The 20,174-nt window shown below is 39.8% G+C and overlaps 3 protein-coding genes across 6 annotated transcripts in view; 2 read left to right on the top strand and 1 right to left on the bottom strand.

The window, feature by feature from the left end:
- Positions 1-134: 134 nt before the first annotated feature.
- napba (N-ethylmaleimide-sensitive factor attachment protein, beta a) lies at positions 135-8,224 on the top strand. Of its 4 annotated transcripts, XM_070915871.1 has the most exons (11): positions 135-232; positions 1,713-1,715; positions 2,937-3,016; positions 3,618-3,734; positions 5,930-5,976; positions 6,122-6,199; positions 6,308-6,363; positions 6,918-7,002; positions 7,358-7,462; positions 7,586-7,654; positions 8,072-8,224. In XM_070915871.1, the coding sequence occupies exons 1-11, from the start codon at positions 135-137 to the stop codon at positions 8,222-8,224; spliced, it is 891 nt and encodes a 296-aa protein (XP_070771972.1). The 4 variants fall into 4 exon arrangements, with proteins under 4 accessions (XP_070771972.1, XP_070771973.1, XP_070771974.1 ...); XM_070915872.1 differs by lacking the exon at positions 1,713-1,715; XM_070915873.1 differs by lacking the exons at positions 1,713-1,715; positions 3,618-3,734.
- A 2,050-nt stretch (positions 8,225-10,274) lies between these two features.
- On the top strand, positions 10,275-16,879 carry cdc5l (CDC5 cell division cycle 5-like (S. pombe)). Its single transcript, XM_070915925.1, has 19 exons — positions 10,275-10,408; positions 10,848-10,951; positions 11,174-11,335; positions 11,436-11,563; positions 11,756-11,855; positions 11,963-12,089; positions 12,201-12,292; positions 12,390-12,534; positions 12,721-12,912; positions 13,386-13,534; positions 13,631-13,802; positions 14,021-14,185; positions 14,329-14,409; positions 14,838-15,089; positions 15,312-15,419; positions 15,536-15,625; positions 15,754-15,885; positions 16,105-16,185; positions 16,490-16,879. Exons 1-19 carry the CDS (start codon positions 10,364-10,366, stop codon positions 16,601-16,603), a joined length of 2,439 nt encoding a protein of 812 aa, XP_070772026.1. The 5' UTR covers positions 10,275-10,363; the 3' UTR covers positions 16,604-16,879.
- A 113-nt stretch (positions 16,880-16,992) lies between these two features.
- The window catches only part of supt3h (SPT3 homolog, SAGA and STAGA complex component), a 9,259-nt gene continuing 6,077 nt past the window's right edge, over positions 16,993-20,174 (bottom strand). Inside the window, exons 11-12 of the mRNA XM_070915976.1 lie at positions 17,646-17,735; positions 16,993-17,110 (exon numbers count right to left, since the gene is read on the bottom strand). Of these exons, the coding sequence (XP_070772077.1) occupies positions 17,069-17,110; positions 17,646-17,735 (132 nt within the window). The 3' untranslated portion in view covers positions 16,993-17,068. The remainder of the gene's footprint in view (positions 17,111-17,645; positions 17,736-20,174) is intronic.

Genomic DNA, 20,174 nt, shown 5'->3' with positions numbered 1-20,174 from the left:
GTAGAAGAAGAGCTGCAGCCTCTCAGCATCAGCACCAGCAGAGACGTCGACCCCCTCTGCTCTCCTCTCCGTCCACTGCGGAACATCGGCCTGTTTTCCTCCCATCACTCCGCCAGCGGCAGACCCAGCTCGCCATGGACAACTCCGGCAAAGAGAAGGAGGCCATGCAGCTGATGGCTGAAGCCGACAAGAAGGTCAAAGCGTCCGGATCCTTCCTCGGAGGGATGTTCGGGTAAAGGATGCTCTTGTTCTCCCCTCTGTGTCTGTTTACCTCCCTCTCGCTCTCATTTTGATGTGTAGGAGAGATTCTTGCTCGCGGGGCCCGTCAAAGCCTCTGAAGTGCTTCTGCTGTCCGTGACGGAGAAATCTCCACAATATATAATATGACTCTAATATTCCTGTTGCGTTTCTGTGGTGCTCAATAAAGAGCTTTAGAGGCCTGATCAAAGCCTGTATTGTTATCTTTTATATTTTAAAGGCCTGTAATATATTCTATAAATCCCCACAGCAGCTGGTAACTTTCACTATGACATTGTGTCCTTCTGAAAGATTCATCCACGGATCATCAGAGCGCCTTTTGTCGTCTGTTTTATGCCAAAAAATATGAGCTGTCATCGCAGATAATGTGGCCTGCGTGTCGTGGCCTGTCACGCAAGACAAATGTAAATGTGGCTCATCGCCTGCTGCTGCTGCTGCTGCTGCGGGATGTGATCGGGCTCCTACGGAGCGTGAGGCCGGGCAAGAGATGCAGGGAGACGGGGAGAGCAGCGCAGCCAGGACGGTGTCAGTCGGTGGTGATGTGGTGATGCGGGGGCTGCTTTTTTCTTTTTCTTTTTTTTCTTCTTTTTTTTGTGTGGTTTGTGTGTGTGTGCGCGTGTGTGAGACAGAGAGAGCGGATGGGAGTGGGCCTTCCTGTGTGGGAGGGGCGGATGTTTACAAGTAAAATGGAAACACCAGAAAATAAATTTGATATGATGTAACCTGAATCAGATCGAGATAGATAGATAGATAGATAGATAGATAGATAGATAGATAGTGACCAAAGGGAACGAGCAGTATCTCAAAACTGGACTGACGTACGTATCTATTAAACATTTACTAATTTAGTTATTTATTAAACAAACATTACCCATTTACAGCTTTTTAATATGTTGCTTTTCTTTGTCTAATATGATAATAAACTGAATAATATCAGGTTTTGGATTGTTGGTGGGACAAACAACACATTTGAAAGCCATTTTCTGACATTGTAGAAAACAATTAATCATGAAACTAATCGGTAGATTAATTGATAATGATAATAATTGTTAGCTGCAGTCCTGATTCGATTGATTCATCCATAAAATTATGGAAATCACTGCTCCATTCTTATAGACCATGATTACAAAATACATGAGATGTAAATAACCACAAGAAAACCAATTTAATCTGTAACTTTTCAATTGGATTGATACTTGCTAACCAATCTGCACATAGTCAGACAGTTTGTAGTTCCTCAATTTGAGTTTTTAAACCCAAACTAGTCTAATTCAAATCTAGTTGCTGCATAATGCTCCCCTCCCCCTTGAAAGGCCCCCACCACCGTGCTGTTAATCACCCGAACCACCTTTTTCTAAATCTTTTATGTCTTCATGATAGAAAATCAATATCACAGATAAACTTGATCATGTCTTCTGTAATCAGGCAGCTGTCCTCAAACCTGAGAGCTGAAGTGGGTCACATCTGTTTCCCCCACATGAGTACCAGCATGTTTTTTTAATGAGCCTCAGGCCCGAGTTCAGAGATGAAGCAAACTCTGTTGGGGTCATTCAGTAGTTTTGGCAGGTTGTGACGATCTACTGTGTATTAAATTAAATAAGCGGACATGCATGATATTAAAATGTATGCAGACTCTCCTTAACACTGACATAACCCTGTGTTTCAGAAACTAGAAATGTACTTCTCATAGCTTAACTGTGATGCCTGATGCAGGAACAGATATATATTATAACGAAACACTATACTGTGACGCTCAACCTGCAACCTCTGTAGGAGCGTTGGAAAAGCCACCAGAGGACAAATAATGAAGACAGGATCTCTCACCTCTGCTCACAAACCAGAACAAGTGATGATCAGTGATGAGTTCTGGTCTCCTTTGACAGGAAGCAGGATCGTCATTGTTGGCAAAATGAACATGTTTTAACATCTTTGTTGTTGCATGTTTTTCTACAGCAGGCAGGTCCTGGAAAGTTTCCTCTGGGAGATGTTGACTGTAACACTTTGTAAACAACAAAATGGAGGAAATCAGCTTCCGTCAATCATATCTAGAAACGCAGAGAGAGACATTAACGTTATGGATTCAGTAATGGCTGTAAATCCCATTCACCAGATACAAATCTGTTATGCACTTATAATTAACAAATCATAATTTGCGACCTCGCTGTCTCTACAATGGCTGCCTGACTCACGGTCCTCCATGTGGTTCGCAGAGCTGTAAACACTGTGTGAACTAGAAAAAACAAATATGCTGCTGTATGAACATGAGGCAAATATGAAACTGACGTCCATTTGAGTTTTATTTCTGTTTTATTTAAGATTTATGCCTCATAGGAGGGAAAATATTCAATTTTAGAGAGTTTCAGCTGCAGGGTGAACGTAACCTCAGCTGCCCTCCTCCATGACGTCCTGCAGCTGGACGAACCTGCAAGCTACTTTAAAACATTCAGTCATGTCAGAGCCAAAGTCAAAGTTACAGTTTGCAGAGAAAATTAACTTAAAAAACATTTTTCTATTTTCAAAATGTGTCACAAATTCATGAGCTCATGGAGTTGAAATCAAATTAAAAAAAACAAACAAAATTATTAATTTTGTTTGTCTTTGCCTTTTGTGTGTGTGTGTGTGTGTGTGTGTGTGTGTGTGTGTGTGTGTGTGTGTGTGTGTGTGTGTGTGTGTTACAGGGGAAACCATAAGGTGGAGGATGCCTGTGAAATGTACGCCAGAGCAGCCAACATGTTTAAGATGGCAAAGAACTGGAGTGGTAGGTGACACACACACACACACACACACACACACACACAGATACATCACATACTGCATACCAAACAGAAAAAACACACATAAATCTGTGCACAAATAAACAAACTCCCACACAAGCACCCACACACACACACACACACACACACACACACATTTATTTGAATGTTTTTCTCCATCTACATTTAAACAGGATATAAATGATTCAGCAGCCTGCAGAGAGTGATTATATTACCACATACAGCAATAAGAGCTTTAAACATATAAACACACACACGGTGGATTCACATGTGAAAATCCAGGACAGCGTGGACAAATACGTGAGACATTCATGGCAGCAGAAACCAGTGTGTGCTCTAGATGGGCCAATAATAGCTCATACTGAGCAGAATGTAGCTGTTCAGATGTGTGTTTTGATGTTTCCTGATGTGTGTCGACAGAACGCAGTCACGTAGTTCAGTGAGAGGAAAAATTAAAACATGAGGAGTGTTCGGTCAAAGGCAGGTTTAGTGCAACTAGAAACTGAATTTGGATTACATTTGCATTAATTTAAGCTAGTCCCATACAAACTGTGTGTGTGTGTGTGTGTGTGTGTGTGTGAATAGCTGCTGGGAATGCTTTCTGTCAGGCCGCTCGGCTCCACATGCAGCTGCAGAACAAACTGGACTCTGCCACCAGCTTCGTCGACGCCGGCAACGCCTACAAGAAGGCCGACCCACAGGGTGAGCACTGCTGTCTTACTGCACACACACACACACACACACACACACACACACACACGCAAACACAAACATAGTTGAGTCAATTATCCAATTCTAAGTGTCTATCACACTTAAACAAACCTTGAACAGAAGTCTTTACATCTCATACTGTTTCTTCCTTTCTTCACAAATACAAGAAAAAAAACAACATGTTTATCTCTTTTGTTATGTAAGAAAAAAAACATCAGGTAATAATGTTTGGCTAACAGCTCGTAAACGAGTGGATACACAGATAATCGGGCGTGGTATTATAGTTTGGATTTGGACTTGAGTTCCAGTCTTGGCAGGTTGCTGTTGACAGTCACGAGATAAAAACACAGATTCACGTCACGTGGGAGTTAAAATAATGTGTGTATGTGTTGTTTAGGGATTTTATTTGTTTGCCCTCTGATCCAGTCATCAGTCGTATATTAGTGGAATAACGACTGTTGCAGTGCTCCCTTACAGCACCTCCAGCTCTCTCTGCAGAGTTCACCGTCATGTTGCCACCAGTTTACCCACATTTGCCTTTTTTATTAATTAACCAGTTATGGTTATGTTGGTGGTACAGGCACATGCAAGAATGTGTGTTTCATGCTTTATTTTGGTTGCTGCTCAACTCTAATTGTGGTCCACTTGCCATTCCTTGTGCCGTCCTTCCTCTGTATCTACTGAGTTGTCCAGTTGTTATGGCTTTGCAAGTTTCAGTGGTCTTCTGGGCTGTTCCCAACTTTATGATGCTTAGAGCCAGACGTAAAATCCTTTTTACATGCAAATCCACATGCGTGTGAACCTGGAAACCTCGTTTTCTGGCGGTCCTGTTTTCATTCATCATTCTTGAGGAATATGAGAGACTTGAGGTCTGCAGTCTCGAGCTATTGTGGCAGAAAAGTGTGGAGTGAACACAGGATGTGCGGCAGGATTGAATAGAATACAATGTTGGTGATAGTTGACTTAATGAGTATTTTTTCACTGCATCTGATGCTACATTTAAAGTACAGACAAGGAAACAGTTTTAATTCTTTGTTTGCAGTAATCTCAGATGTCGTAACAATCAGGATTCTTCTCTCATACTTGTGGCTGATTTTCAGGCCACATTTGATGCCACTCCATCTGTTTTAAAGCAGAGGGCTTTGCCCAGTGCTCATGAAAAGTTGCACCACGTCTCATTGACTTTGAAAAGGCCTAAAGAGAGGAGCATATTTCTCGGATCAACTTTAGTCTCTGCACATTGTGCTCAGCTGTGGTGGTTGCTGCCTCGTCATCCCTCCTCTGTGTCAGATTATTGATTTCCTTTAGACCAAGTTATTTGAGAGATGTTACCCAGCTGTTTGGTCCATGTTTTTCTACAGTCTAAACAGGGAAACTCTATTAAAAAGTGCTGCAAAGTACATTTACTCAAGTACTGTGCTGAAGTGCAGTTTTGAGGTTTGTACTTCTCATTTTCTTTACCACATTTCAGAGGCAATATTGTACTTTTTACTCCACTAATTTTATTTGACAACTTGAGTTCCTTTGCGGATTGAGATTAATAATACAAAATATGATCAACAAATAAATGATGATGCATTATTATAAGTTAAGATAAGACTTTATTGATCCTGAGGGGTAAAATCACAAGCTACCCAGCAGAATATAAAGTAAAATTAGCTCCACCTTTACCAGCTGCAACATTAAAGTGATGAACACATTAATGCATCAGTAATTGAAATCCAATAATATATATTATTCTGTGAAGGGCCATTCTGCATGATGAGTATTTCTTGTGGTATTACTATTTTTACTAAAGTAAAAGACCAGAGTACTTCTTCGTACTACTACTTCATGTTTAGCTGTCTCTTTTTCTTCATAATTAAGATAGTGATGAAAGGGGAAACTTCTGTATCACTTCTCCACACGCTGAGAGTCGGGACCCTGAGGTGGTTTTGTTGGAGGATTAAAATGGGTCCCTGCGTTGCTCCAGGAAAACTGATATCTGGGTTATGTTGCAACAGCCCTCCCGCCTCCCTGTGAGGAGCTTAATGAAATACTGTAGGTTAGCAGGTTAGTAGTCGCAGGGGGAGGAAACTGAAAGAGTTTTAGTTTGACTGAGTGGACTCAAAAGGCTTCAGCAGGCTCTTTCTAGTTTCCTTGTATTTATAACATCCCTCCTCACCCTCTTATCTGTCTCCTTCCAGAGGCCATCAACTGTCTAAATCAGGCCATTGACATCTACACTGACATGGTAAGCTCTGCCTCAACCGTTGAACTGCTCCACATGGCAATCATTCTTATCTTTGATTAATACCCTGTGTGTGTGTGTGTGTGTGTGTGTGTGTGTGTGTGTGTGTGTGTGTGTGTGTGTGTGTGTGTGTGTGTGTTGGTTACAGGGCCGGTTCACCATCGCAGCCAAACATCACATCACTATAGCGGAGATTTATGAGGCTGAGCTGGTTGACATTGAGAAGGTAATTCTGTTTCCTGAACTCAGTCTTTGGGATTTGGAATTACATTTTTGTTTAGTAGAAATCAGATTTTTTAAATGAAGATGATCTTCTCTGCTGTCTTGTTTTCAGGCCATTGCCCACTATGAGCAGGCAGCAGACTACTACAAGGGAGAAGAATCTAACAGGTATTAAATACACACATACATGAGAAGAGCTGAAACAAGTAATCAATCAGTCTGTTAACAGAACATTAGTCTGCAATTATTTTGATACTCTTAAACCTTTTAAGCAAAAATGGCAAAACATTTGCTGCTTTTCCTTTTCTTTCATTACAGTAATGTGAATATCTTTGGGTGTTGGACTGTTTGATGACGATTTACTGAAATTTTCTAATTGAGAAAAGAATTGGCAAATAGATTGATAGTGAAAATATAATCATTAGTTGCAGCCCTATACATGACAAATACATACCTATATCATGCATGTATGTAAATATATACTTTCACTATGTAGCTAATTTGTGTTCAGTTAACCTGTTTATACAATTGTGTTGCACAGTGACGGTGCACGAGAGCTTGTTGACGCTGGTGCAGTGAGTCTAAATGATGAGGTGGTCAATGGCTCCCATAGATTTATTACAGTGAAGCTGGCAAACATACACAATACACATAAACATAAACAATTGTAAAACACACATATTAGCCGTTAACTCGTGGGTTTCTTTGTTTGTGTGTTTCAGCTCAGCCAACAAATGTCTTCTGAAGGTCGGACACTACAGCGCTCAGCTGGAGCAGTACCAGAAAGCTATTGAAATCTATGAACAGGTAACAGAATAATTACCACACCTGTACATGCAAATTAAGACAATATCCCTTTTACTAAATATTACATTTGTAAATAATAAAATCTTGACTGTTGACTCAAGGCTGTAGTTTGCCGTGTCATTTTATTTGATTGCATTGTTTTGTGCGGTTTGATGGGATCGTTTTCTATAATACGAATAAACATTATTTATATAGAACCTTTCTTAGCAGAGTGCTTCAGTGTGTAAAACAATCTATAGCACCTCAAAGCACAGCAACCAAAAATAAAACAAAACAAATGAAAACAAAACAGATTATAAGGACATCCTACCTGATCACCTGCTGCCTTAAAGGTCAATCATTGTGTGTGTTTCAGGTTGCTATGAACACCATGGACAATCCCCTGTTGAAGTACAATGCTAAAGAGTATTTCTTCAAGGCTTCACTGTGTCACTTCATAGTGGACGAACTGAATGCCAAGGTAACACACACACACACACACACACACACACACACACACACTACTGATGTAAGCATGCATCCAGAATGTTGTCCTAATATGAATGCATTTGTGTGTGTGTGTGTGTGTGTGTGTGTGTTTCAGTTGGCCATAGAGAAGTATGAGGAGATGTTCCCAGCCTTCTCAGACTCCAGAGAGCTCAAACTGTTAAAGGTACATTTATTTCCGTTTCTATTGTAACATTTTGTAAAAGTAAACATGCTCGACTCGAGCTAAAACTTTAATATATTCAAAAGTGATTTATATTACCCGAGCACTCACAAAGAGTTTTTATTATCCAATAAAAAGATGTTTCACGTGACCTTCGGCATGTTTGTAAATATTGTATTAAAGTTCATGAAGCAGCCAGTGATCAGAAAAGTTTTAATTATCAGTTATATTAAATAAGTAATGTCTTCTACCATTTCTTTTAAATAAACTAGCACTTCCATGTTATAGCAACATGTAATCTAGGTAATTTGCATAAATATGTCCATATGGCCGAGTCCATGAGGGTTTAAAACGTTGTGTTATGTTCAAAACACTCATTATCCCTTAGTGTTAGTAAAGTTTGATGTTTTGTTGCCACAGAAACTTCTAGAAGCCCACGAAGAGCAGAACAGCGAGGCGTTCACGGAGGCCGTCAAGGATTTCGACTCGGTGTCTCGTCTGGACCAGTGGTTGACCACGATGCTGCTCCGCATCAAAAAGACCATCCAGGGAGACGCTGGGGACCTGAAATAGACAAATGTAGAGATGGGGGAGAAAGGGAGGGAGAGGGGGGTGGTAAAGACAGATGAAAGGTCAGGGAAGACGGGGCTGGTAGTTAAAGGAAGGAAGAATTGAGTGTTTTTGGTGGTTAAAAAGGTCAAAAAGAAAATAGAAAGGGAGGCAGAAAGGTATAAGGGAGGGAGGGTGGGACTGAGGGAGTTTACAGTTGTACATATCAGTCTGCATGTGACCCCCAACTAGCTAAGCATCACCTTTAAACCACCTTTAGATGACCCTGTGCCCCTGGTTCTACAGTATTGCTCTCGTAACACTGGACAGAATTGTACTTGAAGAGGAAGAGGTGTAAAAAAATAAAAAGGTGTGTGCGTGAGAGAGAGAGAGAGAGAAAAAGAGTGTGTGTGTGTGTGTGTGTGTGTGTGTGTGAGTGTGTGTGTGTCCACTGCAGTGACGTAAATTATACAATTTGATGGGAAAGTGTGCAGCTCATATCAGATTTAAAGATATATGTTATTGAAAGGGGATGATAATGTTATTTATGAGATTATTGATATTTATTGCCAATACTGAAAATATTTATTGTTTATTATGGTGCTCAGTGTTACAATTTGTCTTAATATTTTAGGTGTTAGCCCCTCTCCTCTCCTCTTTTATTCTCCTTCCTCTCCTCGTCTGTTCTTCCTCCCCCTCTCCTCCTCCTCCTCCTCCGTCTGCCCCTCCGCCCCGTCAAGTCAGTGATATCACCCATTGTGATTGATGGGTTCTTTATGTTCTGGCCAGCGGTTGGTCGGTGCGGTGAGCCACCAGTGCTTACTCCCGTCTCTGCCTTGTTTGTGCATGTCTGTTGTCATGTTGTTGTAAGTGTTCTCCGTGTCGTGCTAACGTGTGAACAACATACATGTAGCCTGGTATCATTTGTGTGAAATCAGTAAATATGTACCTCAGATACCGAGTTGAAATAAAAACATCATCGCTCCAGATATCTGACTGCTTTTTGGTGTATTTCCAGGCATTTAGTGTGAATATTAGTAGGTAGTTGGACCTTGCTGAAGCACTGAATGCACTTTGTTTACTGCAACAACTAGCAGGCCATGATGTCATGCTGCACCAATGGCAGTTCCCAGAGTACAACATCAATCTGGAGTTAATGGATGCTTGATTTTAGTACAAAAAGGGGTTGTTTTATCCCTTAAAATTACTTGCGCCTTTTCTATATTTAAGGGTTTTTTTTAAGGTTATATAGATGGGGAGTTTCGGGGTACGCATGCACCTTTAACCTCCTCACCAAGAAACTGTAGGCAAGCAACTCTAAATCATAACATCATGGTAAAATAAAAACTATCTCGTTGCTTAGGTATGGAGTGCTTTTGATTAGTGACATACGTGGAGTCTTTAGTTGGAATGAAATCCTAAATATTGGTCTAAATACTCTGTGTAAACTGTATTTTTTTAATACTGCGTAGGTCTGAGCAAATGTATCCGCAAGGGCAGGTATAATCTACAACCGTAAGGGGGCGCTATTGCATTTGACAATTGAGGTTCAATAACACAGTCGAGGCTCCCTGGTGAGCGTTATAGAACATTACATTAAGCGAATTACAATTAAACGATGCGACGAAGTCCTGTGTATTATTCCTAGTACACCAACAACCACATTAGCCAGGAATATAACTGCTGTTGGACTACTACCGTGTAACCGCTCGTTGTGGCAATTAGTCTGTTCCCCCTCGAATAGTGTCCCCTGAAACCGTCGCCCTCAGTGGTTGAGCCCGTGTTGGGTTGCGGGTAGGCGTCGGAGAGATAGCTGGTTGTGATTAAGGTGAGGTTTGGTTTAGTTTAAACATCGCACAAAACGACTGATTGGAGAAAGGAATACATTTGGACTCAGGTTGCAGCAAAGCGGAAACACTAATCGACTGGGGGGGAACAGATTTCCTCACAACACTTGTGGAATAATACCCACAATGCATTTCGGCGGACTCGTTGAATTCTGGAACACAAGTTTCCGGTGTTGTGCACGTTCGTTGGTCCCTCGCATTTCTCCGTGTTGGATTTTGTTTGAGTGTACATTGTGAACGCCACTTATCTTCACAACTGGTTGAGAGTCAGTTGTAACAGCTTTACTGCGGGAGGAGAGAGCAACAAGCCGTGAAGATGCCGCGAATTATGATAAAAGGAGGCGTCTGGCGCAACACTGAGGTACGTGTTTACATGGCTAGCTGCGTTAGCATGATGCTAACCAGTAAGCGTGAATCTATGAGTCTGAGCTAGCATGAAGCTGGCTGCTCACTTCACGGGATTTAGCCCGCTTAGCAAATGTAGTTTATTTGCGGTCAGCTATGTCGAAAGAGTTACTGCTTGTGAGAAGTTGTGTAAACAGTAACGTATTTAGTCAGTAAAGATGGCTACGTCATTAGCAGGCATTACTGCAGCCTGTAAGACTTTACAAATGTTAGCAAGTGAGCTAACGTTAAGTGAGAATAGCAGTCAGACTGATTGACAGCAATGGGATTGTCTCACGGTGATAATGGAAGGTATCTCTTGTTGTTCATCAGTGTTATTTAGGTCTAATTGGACGTGGCGAAATAATACTTATGATTTTGTGCCCGTCTCCTTTCTAATCTTCCCGTCTATCCAGGATGAGATCCTCAAGGCAGCGGTGATGAAATATGGGAAAAACCAGTGGTCTCGTATCGCTTCCCTGCTGCACCGCAAGTCTGCCAAACAGTGTAAAGCCAGATGGTGAGTCTGGATACAAAGACATGTTACGACAATAACAAAAACTCCATTGCAAACATTTTCTAAAACTCTACCGTTTGAAGTTTTAAGAGATGTCTGTGTGTTTCTGGTGTTTGTACACATGGACTTGTGTGTAACTGGCTATGTTTGTTGAAGTCTCTTGATCTCCATTAGATTACCTGTTTAAGTAAAGCCCCTGTACCTCGGCTTTGTGTCTGTCTGCAGGTACGAGTGGTTGGACCCCAGCATCAAGAAAACAGAATGGTCCAGAGAAGAGGAGGAGAAGCTGCTTCATTTGGCCAAGCTGATGCCCACTCAGTGGAGGACCATTGCTCCCATCATAGGACGCACTGCTGCCCAGTGTCTGGAGCACTATGAATACCTGCTGTACGGTTTTATATGATTTTAAAACTCATTTATAAACTGTATTTCAATTGAGTTAGGATTATTGGAAAATCTCACAATTTATGTGTATTTGTGTGTTTAGAGACAAGGCAGCACAAAGAGACAATGAGGAAGAAGTGGGAGATGACCCCAGGAAGTTAAAACCAGGAGAGATCGATCCCAATCCTGAAACTAAACCTGCCAGACCCGACCCTGTGGACATGGATGAAGGTATGTTAACATGTTTACAACAGTGATGGAGAGACTGAACTTGTTTTAACTTTATCTGATCCAACAGACAGAATATACCCTGGTCCTTTGAATATCTACGTATGTGCTCTCACAGGTGTCTTTTACATTACAAACCATCTGTCCTAACAAAGTAAACTAATTGTGTATGTCTGTCTGTCTCACTATCTATAGATGAGTTGGAGATGCTGTCAGAGGCCAGGGCTCGACTGGCCAATACCCAGGGCAAGAAAGCCAAGAGGAAGGCCAGAGAGAAACAGCTGGAGGAAGCCAGGTACATATTCACACACACAAACACACAGTATTTACAAATACTGGACAAAGTTGCTGACATGTACAAAAAAACTGACATAATTGAGTGTCCCTCATTTTCTGCTACAGGCGGTTGGCTGCTCTGCAGAAGCGCAGAGAGCTGAGAGCTGCAGGAATCGATGTTCAGAAGAAGAGGAAGAAGAAGAGAGGAGTAGACTACAATGCTGAAATCCCCTTCGAAAAGAAACCTGCACAGGTAACAAACTAACTGTCATTTCTTTTTGTTCATTTTAACAGAACCCACAACAACAGCACAGCATTTGAGCTCAATTTAATGTTGTAATTGTTTAATTTTGTTTATTTGAAGGGTTTCTATGACACCAGCATGGAGCAGTACGTCGCTCTGGAGCCAAACTTCAAACGACTCAGACAGCAGCACTTGGACGGAGAACTACGCAAGTCAGTAACATTATACACAACATTTTATACACACATACGGTTTATAACTCATGGTGTTCATTCATAAACCGCTTGTGTGTGTTTATGTTTTGCGTAGTGAGCAAGAGGAGAGGGAGAGAAAGAAGGATAAACAGAAGATCAAGAAGAAGAAAGAGAGTGATCTCCCTTCCGCCATCCTGCAGACCAGTGGAGTGGCTGAGTTCACCAAGAAACGCTCCAAACTGGTTTTACCGACCCCACAGGTAACCACGAAACACCAACACCTGTACCACTTTAACTGTGATGTCCTATAAATCTCTCACATCTAGCTGGTCTAAACTTTTCCTGTTGTAGATATTCTTGATTTATGTGAAGTACACAGTATTTTTAATTGATCCACTTTTACAAGATACTGTATTTATTTATGTCTAATTTAACATTCGCCATAGATCAGTGATGCTGAGCTGGAAGAAGTCGTCAAATTGGGTGTTGCCAGCGAGGTCGCCCGTCAAGCTGCCGAGGAGAGTGAAAGCGGTAACTCTGCCTCCTCAGCCCTCCTGTCAGAGTACAGCGTCACCAACACCATGGCAACGGGGCTACGTACCCCCCGTACCCCTGCTGCCCAGGACAGGATACTGCAGGTAACAGACACACGCTGAATATATGAGTACTTATTTACAGACTGCAAATGCACAGAAGTCTATTTCTAGTCGGGTAACCAGTACTTGTGAGGTACATTTCAGGCGTATATATTTTATTTTATTTTATTGACTACATGATTGCATTTTATTTGTATCAATAATGTTTTATGTGGATTTGTATATATGGACATCGTGCAGAACTAAAAACTGTAAACTATAAAATACATCTCTGTCACAACTCTTTGATAACCAAATTCAGAGATTCATGCTAAAATAGGTTTGTTTATGTGCAGTTTTTAGGACTATTTCAACTAATCTTTACATGTTTTCTTTGATATGTGTGAGTTAAAAAAAGTAAAAATCTTATGTTGGTGCAAAAATACATAATCAGACACAGTTTACATAAACATCTTTGGATATTAAGAAACCTTCAGTGTTAAATATTTACTACCTGTGTCTGTCTGTCTCTTTAGGAAGCTCAGAACTTGATGGCTCTGACCAACATCGACACCCCTCTGAAGGGAGGCCTCAACACGCCGCTGCACGAGAGCGACTTCAGTGGAGTGACGCCTCAGCGGCAGCAGGTCCAGACACCCAACACTGTTCTCAGTACACCATTCAGGTAATGACGCCATCGCCGCTGTGCTGATCTAACTCGGTACATTTAAATGACAGTGACTGAAAATGTTAACGTTCATGGTCGCGTCATCTCCAACAGAACCCCTGGAGGAGGTCAGGGGCAAGAGGGCATGACCCCTCAAGCTGGAGGAGCGATGACCCCGCGTGGGGCAGTGACCCCAGGTTTGACCCCCCTCCGCACGCCACTGAGAGACAAACTGAATATTAACAGTGAGGAGCAACTAGCTGATCCTGCATACGCTAAACACCTGGTAAATACACACTCCTTACACACATGTAATACTGTAAATACACATCTCACACTCACTTCTGAATATGTGGAATTTAGTTAAGTTTTCTGATGCCATACAGTATGTTGTATTTACTGAATGTTACCAACTAAAACAAAGCCAACAAAATTGAGACTAAAATAGTTAATAAGCATTCAAATAAAATGACTTAACTGTTGTCTCTCTCCCCTCACACATAGCAAAGGGAAAGCCTGCAGCAGCTGAGGCAGGGCCTGATGTCACTTCCTGTTCCCAAAAACGACTTTGAGATCGTTCTTCCGGAAAACGCAGAGAAAGAACTTGAAGAAACAGAGACGGAGACGGGGTTCATAGAGGACTCTGCAGACGTGGAAGCACGCAAGCAGGTAAGCACACGACGCCAGAGCATTGTGGAGTCTCAGTTAGGGGGTAACATGATTTTATTGAGTAGTTTGACAAGCTTTATTTGAACTACGGGGCATACACACAAGAGTATACATTTGGGTTTGTTTGTTTGTGTGTGTGTCAGGCTGTGCGGGACGCAGAAAGAGAGAAGGAGCTGAAGCTGCGACACACTGCTGTTCAGAGGAACCTCCCCAGACCCACTGAGGTAACAAACACACCCACTTCCTGAGGGTTCGATCAACTTGACAATGTTAACATCACTGACAGTATCTAGCAGGACGGTGTGTATTTCACTGTACTCATCAGCCCCCTTTCAAATGACTGGGCAACAAAAAAACTAATTTAGCATTTTCTGGAGTAAACTCGAGTTCCACAATGCAAATAATCAGATGATGATGAGAAAACAACCCAGTCAGTTTGTGTACACTGTGAAACCAGTCTTTCTCTAAACTTTAGCTGGCGTTAAAAGGTTTTACAAAATGAAGACACCCTGTCTTGCACTGACATCGTTGTGTGATGTGTAACCTTCAGGTTTGTTTTATGGTTGTTGTGTTGGAATCCAGGAGGATGATGATTATGAACATAACGGCTTTTATTTGTATCAGCATGATGATATCAGTCTTGTCTCTGCAGGTAAACGAGTCCGTCCTCCGTCCGGCCTCCATGGAGCAGCTCTTGGACCTCCAGCTGGCTGAGGAGCTGATCAAACAGGAAATGATTACCATGCTGCACCACGACTGCTTGCACCACCCGTCAGCCAACGCAGCCAGTCAGCCTCAGCGCGGCAAAACCAGAGGCCCCGCCTCAACATCGAACAACGCGTCGCATATAGCGTACCTGGACACACACTCCTACAAGCCAGTCAGCACAGAGGAGATGGAGCAGGTAACACACGCACGTCGTAACTTCAAAAGTTATTCATACAATTAACTGATTATCAAAACCGTAAACCTTCTGTTGATCGGCTGTTTGATGAATTGACTGATTGTTTCAGTTTGGTCCTAAAAACGTGTGTGTGAGTGTTGTGATAGTTGCAATATAACCTGTATGCAGAGGCACTGTATATAAGAAGTGGTTATTAATGGTGTTCTGTGTGTTATTAAACAGGCAAAGGCAGTACTTGCAACAGAAATGGAGGTGGTGAAGGCAGGAATGGGCCACGGTGATCTCAGCATGGAGGCCTACAGCCAGGTGTGGGAGGAATGCTACGGACAGGTAAGCATCCCTCTGTTCCAAAGATAGACTGCTTTTATCTACCTTCATCCTCCACATGAAATCAACCTTTGATCAGTAGCTGTTTTTTCACCTGGTCTGCTTCTCTCTTTCTGCAGGTTTTATATCTACCTGCTCAGAACAGGTACACCAGAGCCAACTTGGCATCAAAGAAAGACCGTATTGAAAGCCTGGAGAAAAAACTAGATGTAAGAAAACACATGGAAAGCTAAAAGAACTTGACCCTGAATTGTTTACTTTTCCATTTTGAAATATTAAAATGCTATATGAGAGCTCTGGTCTAAACACTGAGGTCGCTGTACCTGTCTCCCTCCAGGTGAACCGTGGCCACATGACAGCAGAGGCCCGGAAAGCAGCTAAACTGGAGAAAAAACTCAAAATCCTGCTGGGAGGGTTTCAGTCCAGAGCCCTGGGGCTCCTGAAGCAGCACAGTGAACTCTGGGAACAGGTACTGAACGAGACAGAGTTTTAAATCTTTTATCAATCCTGTCAGTGAAGAATTAGCTGAAAGATCCAACTGTGAAATATGAAATATTAATAGTATTAACTGATAAACGGCTTACTTTGTACTCAGTTTCCCTGCAAACTGCAGATTACAGTGTGGAAATAATAATAAATTAGTATTTTATTATTGTAATAATAATGTTGTACTCATGGTAACCACCAGGTGGAGCAGTCAGCCACAGAGCTCCAGACCTTCACTCAGCTGAAGAAACAAGAGGATACTGCGATTCCCAGGAGAAAAGAGGTAAAACATTTATGACGCACACACACACACACACACACACACATTGACCAAAAAGCGTACAGTGTTCTAGTCAGTCAATCTATTAGTTAATTTTGATGGTTGCTTAATCATTTAAGTTGTTTATCGAGCTAAAAAATATCTAACAACTGTTGGTTCCAGCTTCTCTAATGTGAAAAATGCAGTTTTTTTTCTCCTGTTTGTCATTTTAAATGGAATCTTTTTGGCTATTGTGACAAAGCAAACACTTTGTCAGACTTTGCTGACTTATTATAAACAGCATGACCTCTTTCTGTGTGTGTTTTAGGCCCTGCGGGAGGACGTGGAGAGGCAGATGGAGCGAGAGAGAGAACTTCAGCAGAGATATGGAGAGCTGCTGATGGAGAGGGAGGCACTGCATAACAGTGCCCAGAAATACTGAGCCCCACACACACTCAAATATTCATCATGGAGACACTGAAATCAAGCTAACAGCTACTCTGAGAAACAAACAAACAAACATGTTTTAGTGCTCTTCATCCCTCCGAGTCGTCGTATTGAACCCCTTTTTTTTTGTTTTTCAATATTTGCGGCAATTCCAGAGAAGTCCCGCTTCCATGTGCTCGTGTTGCCATGATGTCACAAGCTGAGTTTCGAGCATGCTCAGTAGTCCCTTGTGTTTCTCTATTAGTGACCAATAAAGTTTCTTTTCAACAATGACAAAGTTGCAGTAAGTGTTTGTCTGGAGTAGATTTGATGTAAGCGCAAACTAAACTTTTATTTTAACAAATGCTAATCTGGTAGATTTTAACAAAGCTAACTAACACAAGCTTAATGAAAAGGCTTTATTACAACAAAGGACCAAAAAAACAATTTGTGCAGGTACTTTAAAGAAGGTGTTGCATCTTCAGCAAGCGAGGAAGGCCATCCCACTCCTCCAATAAGCACTCTGAGAGAAAGAAAGAGGGGGATTTGTTTTAACATATATAAGCCTGTAAATTTCAGTGTAAACAACCTCTCCTTTTTCTTTGCTTACTATAGAAGCATGTCCATGTATAAGTTGAACCATTACAGCAGCTAATAACACTTTAAACCTACATGTGGACTATTGGTCACTGTTCATTGTGTCCATGCTGGCTGTGAGGTGATAGAGTCGCTCCAAACTAAACAAAATCAAGACAAAATCTGCAGTCTGAGGTAGCCAAATCAAGTGGGTGTCCTCCTTAGTACTTTTAGTATGTAATTCCCTCTTTCTTCTATCAACAAACCTACAAGCAACTCCGCAAGAAAGAACTGGGAAAAGCAAAGAGAAAGTATACCCACTTTGACCGAACTTCAGAATGCAATTTTTGCACAGAAAAAGGACAGTTTTTTTGTTCCCCATCTTTTACAGTGTTGTCACACACAGTATGGACAGGAATGACTTGGAAATACTTCAAACAAATCCTTGAAATAAAGAATATGGACATGTAGTGTGTACTTACTGTGTGTCTGTAGTTGTATCTTCTAATAGCCTCTCTGATGTGACAGGGCTGGATGGCTCCGCTGGGAGGTTCCACTGTAGCCGGACAGCTCTGAAACAAACAATGCTATATTACTACAACATCACCGAGGTCACGCCTTCAGTGTTTCTGTGAATGTTACTACTGAGGAGTAGTCAACATTGTAAAATGCACTCATACATATACACACACACACATTTATATATACACAAATACATGAATATGCACACATACATTTATACATGTATATGCACATACATATATACATGTATATTCACATATACATTCATACATACATATAAACATGTATATGCACACATACATTTATACATGTATATTCACACATACATTCATACATACATATAAACATGTATATGCACACATACATTTATACATGTATATTCACACATACATTCATACATACATATAAACATGTATATGCACACATACATATATACATGTATATTCACATATACATACATATAAACATGTAAATGCACACATACATTCATACATACATATAAACATGTATATGCACATATATACACATACATATGTATATGCACACATACATTTATACATGTAAATGCACACATACATTTATACATGTATATTCACACATACATTCATACACACATATAAACATGTATATGCACATATATTCACATACATATATACATGTATATGCACACATACATTTATACATGTATATTCACATATACATTCATACATACATATAAACATGTATATGCACACATACATTTATACATGTATATTCACACATACATTCATACATACATATAAACATGTATATGCACACATACATTTATACATGTATATTCACACATACATTCATACATACATATAAACATGTATATGCACACATACATTTATACATGTATATTCACACATACATTCATACATACATATAAACATGTATATGCACACATACATATATACATGTATATTCACACATACATTCATACATACATATAAACATGTAAATGCACACATACATTCATACATACATATAAACATGTATATGCACATATATACACATACATATGTATATGCACACATACATTTATACATGTATATTCACACATACATTCATACACACATATAAACATGTATATGCACATATATTCACATACATATATACATGTATATGCACACATACATTTATACATGTATATTCACACATACATTCATACATACATATAAACATGTATATGCACATATATACACATACATATATACATGTAAATGCACACATGCATTTATACATGTAAATGCATACATACATATATACATGTATATGCACACATACATATAAACATGTATATGCACACATACATATATACATGTAAATGCACACATACATACATATAAACATGTATATGCACATATATACATATATACATGTATATGCACACATACATTTATACATGTAAATGCACACATACATATATACATGTATATTCACATATACATTCATACATACATATAAACATGTAAATGCACACATACATTCATACATACATATAAACATGTATATGCACATATATACACATACATATGTATATGCACACATACATGTAAATGCACACATACATTTATACATGTATATTCACACATACATTCATACACACATATAAACATGTATATGCACATATATTCACATACATATATACATGTATATGCACACATACATTTATACATGTATATTCACACATACATTCATACATACATATAAACATGTATATGCACATATATACACATACATATATACATGTATATGCACACATACATATATACATGTATATTCACATAAACATTCATACATACATATAAACATGTAAATGCACACATACATTCATACATACATATAAACATGTATATGCACATATATACACATACATATGTATATGCACACATACATTTATACATGTAAATGCACACATACATTTATACATGTATATTCACACATACATTCATACACACATATAAACATGTATATGCACATATATTCACATACATATATACATGTATATGCACACATACATTTATACATGTATATTCACACATACATATAAACATGTATATGCACATATATACACATACATATATACATGTAAATGCACACATGCATTTATACATGTAAATGCATACATACATATATACATGTATATGCACACATACATATAAACATGTAAATGCACACATACATTCATACATACATATAAACATGTATATGCACATATATACACATACATATGTATATGCACACATACATTTATACATGTAAATGCACACATACATTTATACATGTATATTCACACATACATTCATACACACATATAAACATGTATATGCACATATATTCACATACATATATACATGTATATGCACACATACATTTATACATGTATATTCACACATACATTCATACATACATATAAACATGTATATGCACATATATACACATACATATATACATGTAAATGCACA

This window comes from Enoplosus armatus, chromosome 12 (genome assembly GCF_043641665.1).
Source record: "Enoplosus armatus isolate fEnoArm2 chromosome 12, fEnoArm2.hap1, whole genome shotgun sequence".
In the NCBI taxonomy this organism is placed as follows: domain Eukaryota; kingdom Metazoa; phylum Chordata; class Actinopteri; order Centrarchiformes; family Enoplosidae; genus Enoplosus; species Enoplosus armatus.
Note: the sequence above shows the minus strand (reverse complement) of the source record. Positions and strands in the feature narration are given on the sequence as shown.

What these genes read in the sequence shown, in the direction of transcription:
- napba (XM_070915871.1), top strand. Translation starts at nt 135, where the DNA reads ATGGACAACTCCGGCAAAGAGAAGGAGGCCATGCAGCTGATGGCTGAA. An exon ending in CAAGAAGGCCGACCCACAGG is followed by an intron (nt 3,735 to 5,929) that starts GTGAGCACTGCT and finishes GTCTCCTTCCAG; the next exon opens with AGGCCATCAACTGTCTAAAT. An exon ending in TGGACGAACTGAATGCCAAG is followed by an intron (nt 7,463 to 7,585) that starts GTAACACACACA and finishes TGTGTGTTTCAG; the next exon opens with TTGGCCATAGAGAAGTATGA.
- cdc5l (XM_070915925.1), top strand. Translation starts at nt 10,364, where the DNA reads ATGCCGCGAATTATGATAAAAGGAGGCGTCTGGCGCAACACTGAG. An exon ending in TCGAAAAGAAACCTGCACAG is followed by an intron (nt 12,090 to 12,200) that starts GTAACAAACTAA and finishes GTTTATTTGAAG; the next exon opens with GGTTTCTATGACACCAGCAT. An exon ending in GCCTGGAGAAAAAACTAGAT is followed by an intron (nt 15,626 to 15,753) that starts GTAAGAAAACAC and finishes GTCTCCCTCCAG; the next exon opens with GTGAACCGTGGCCACATGAC.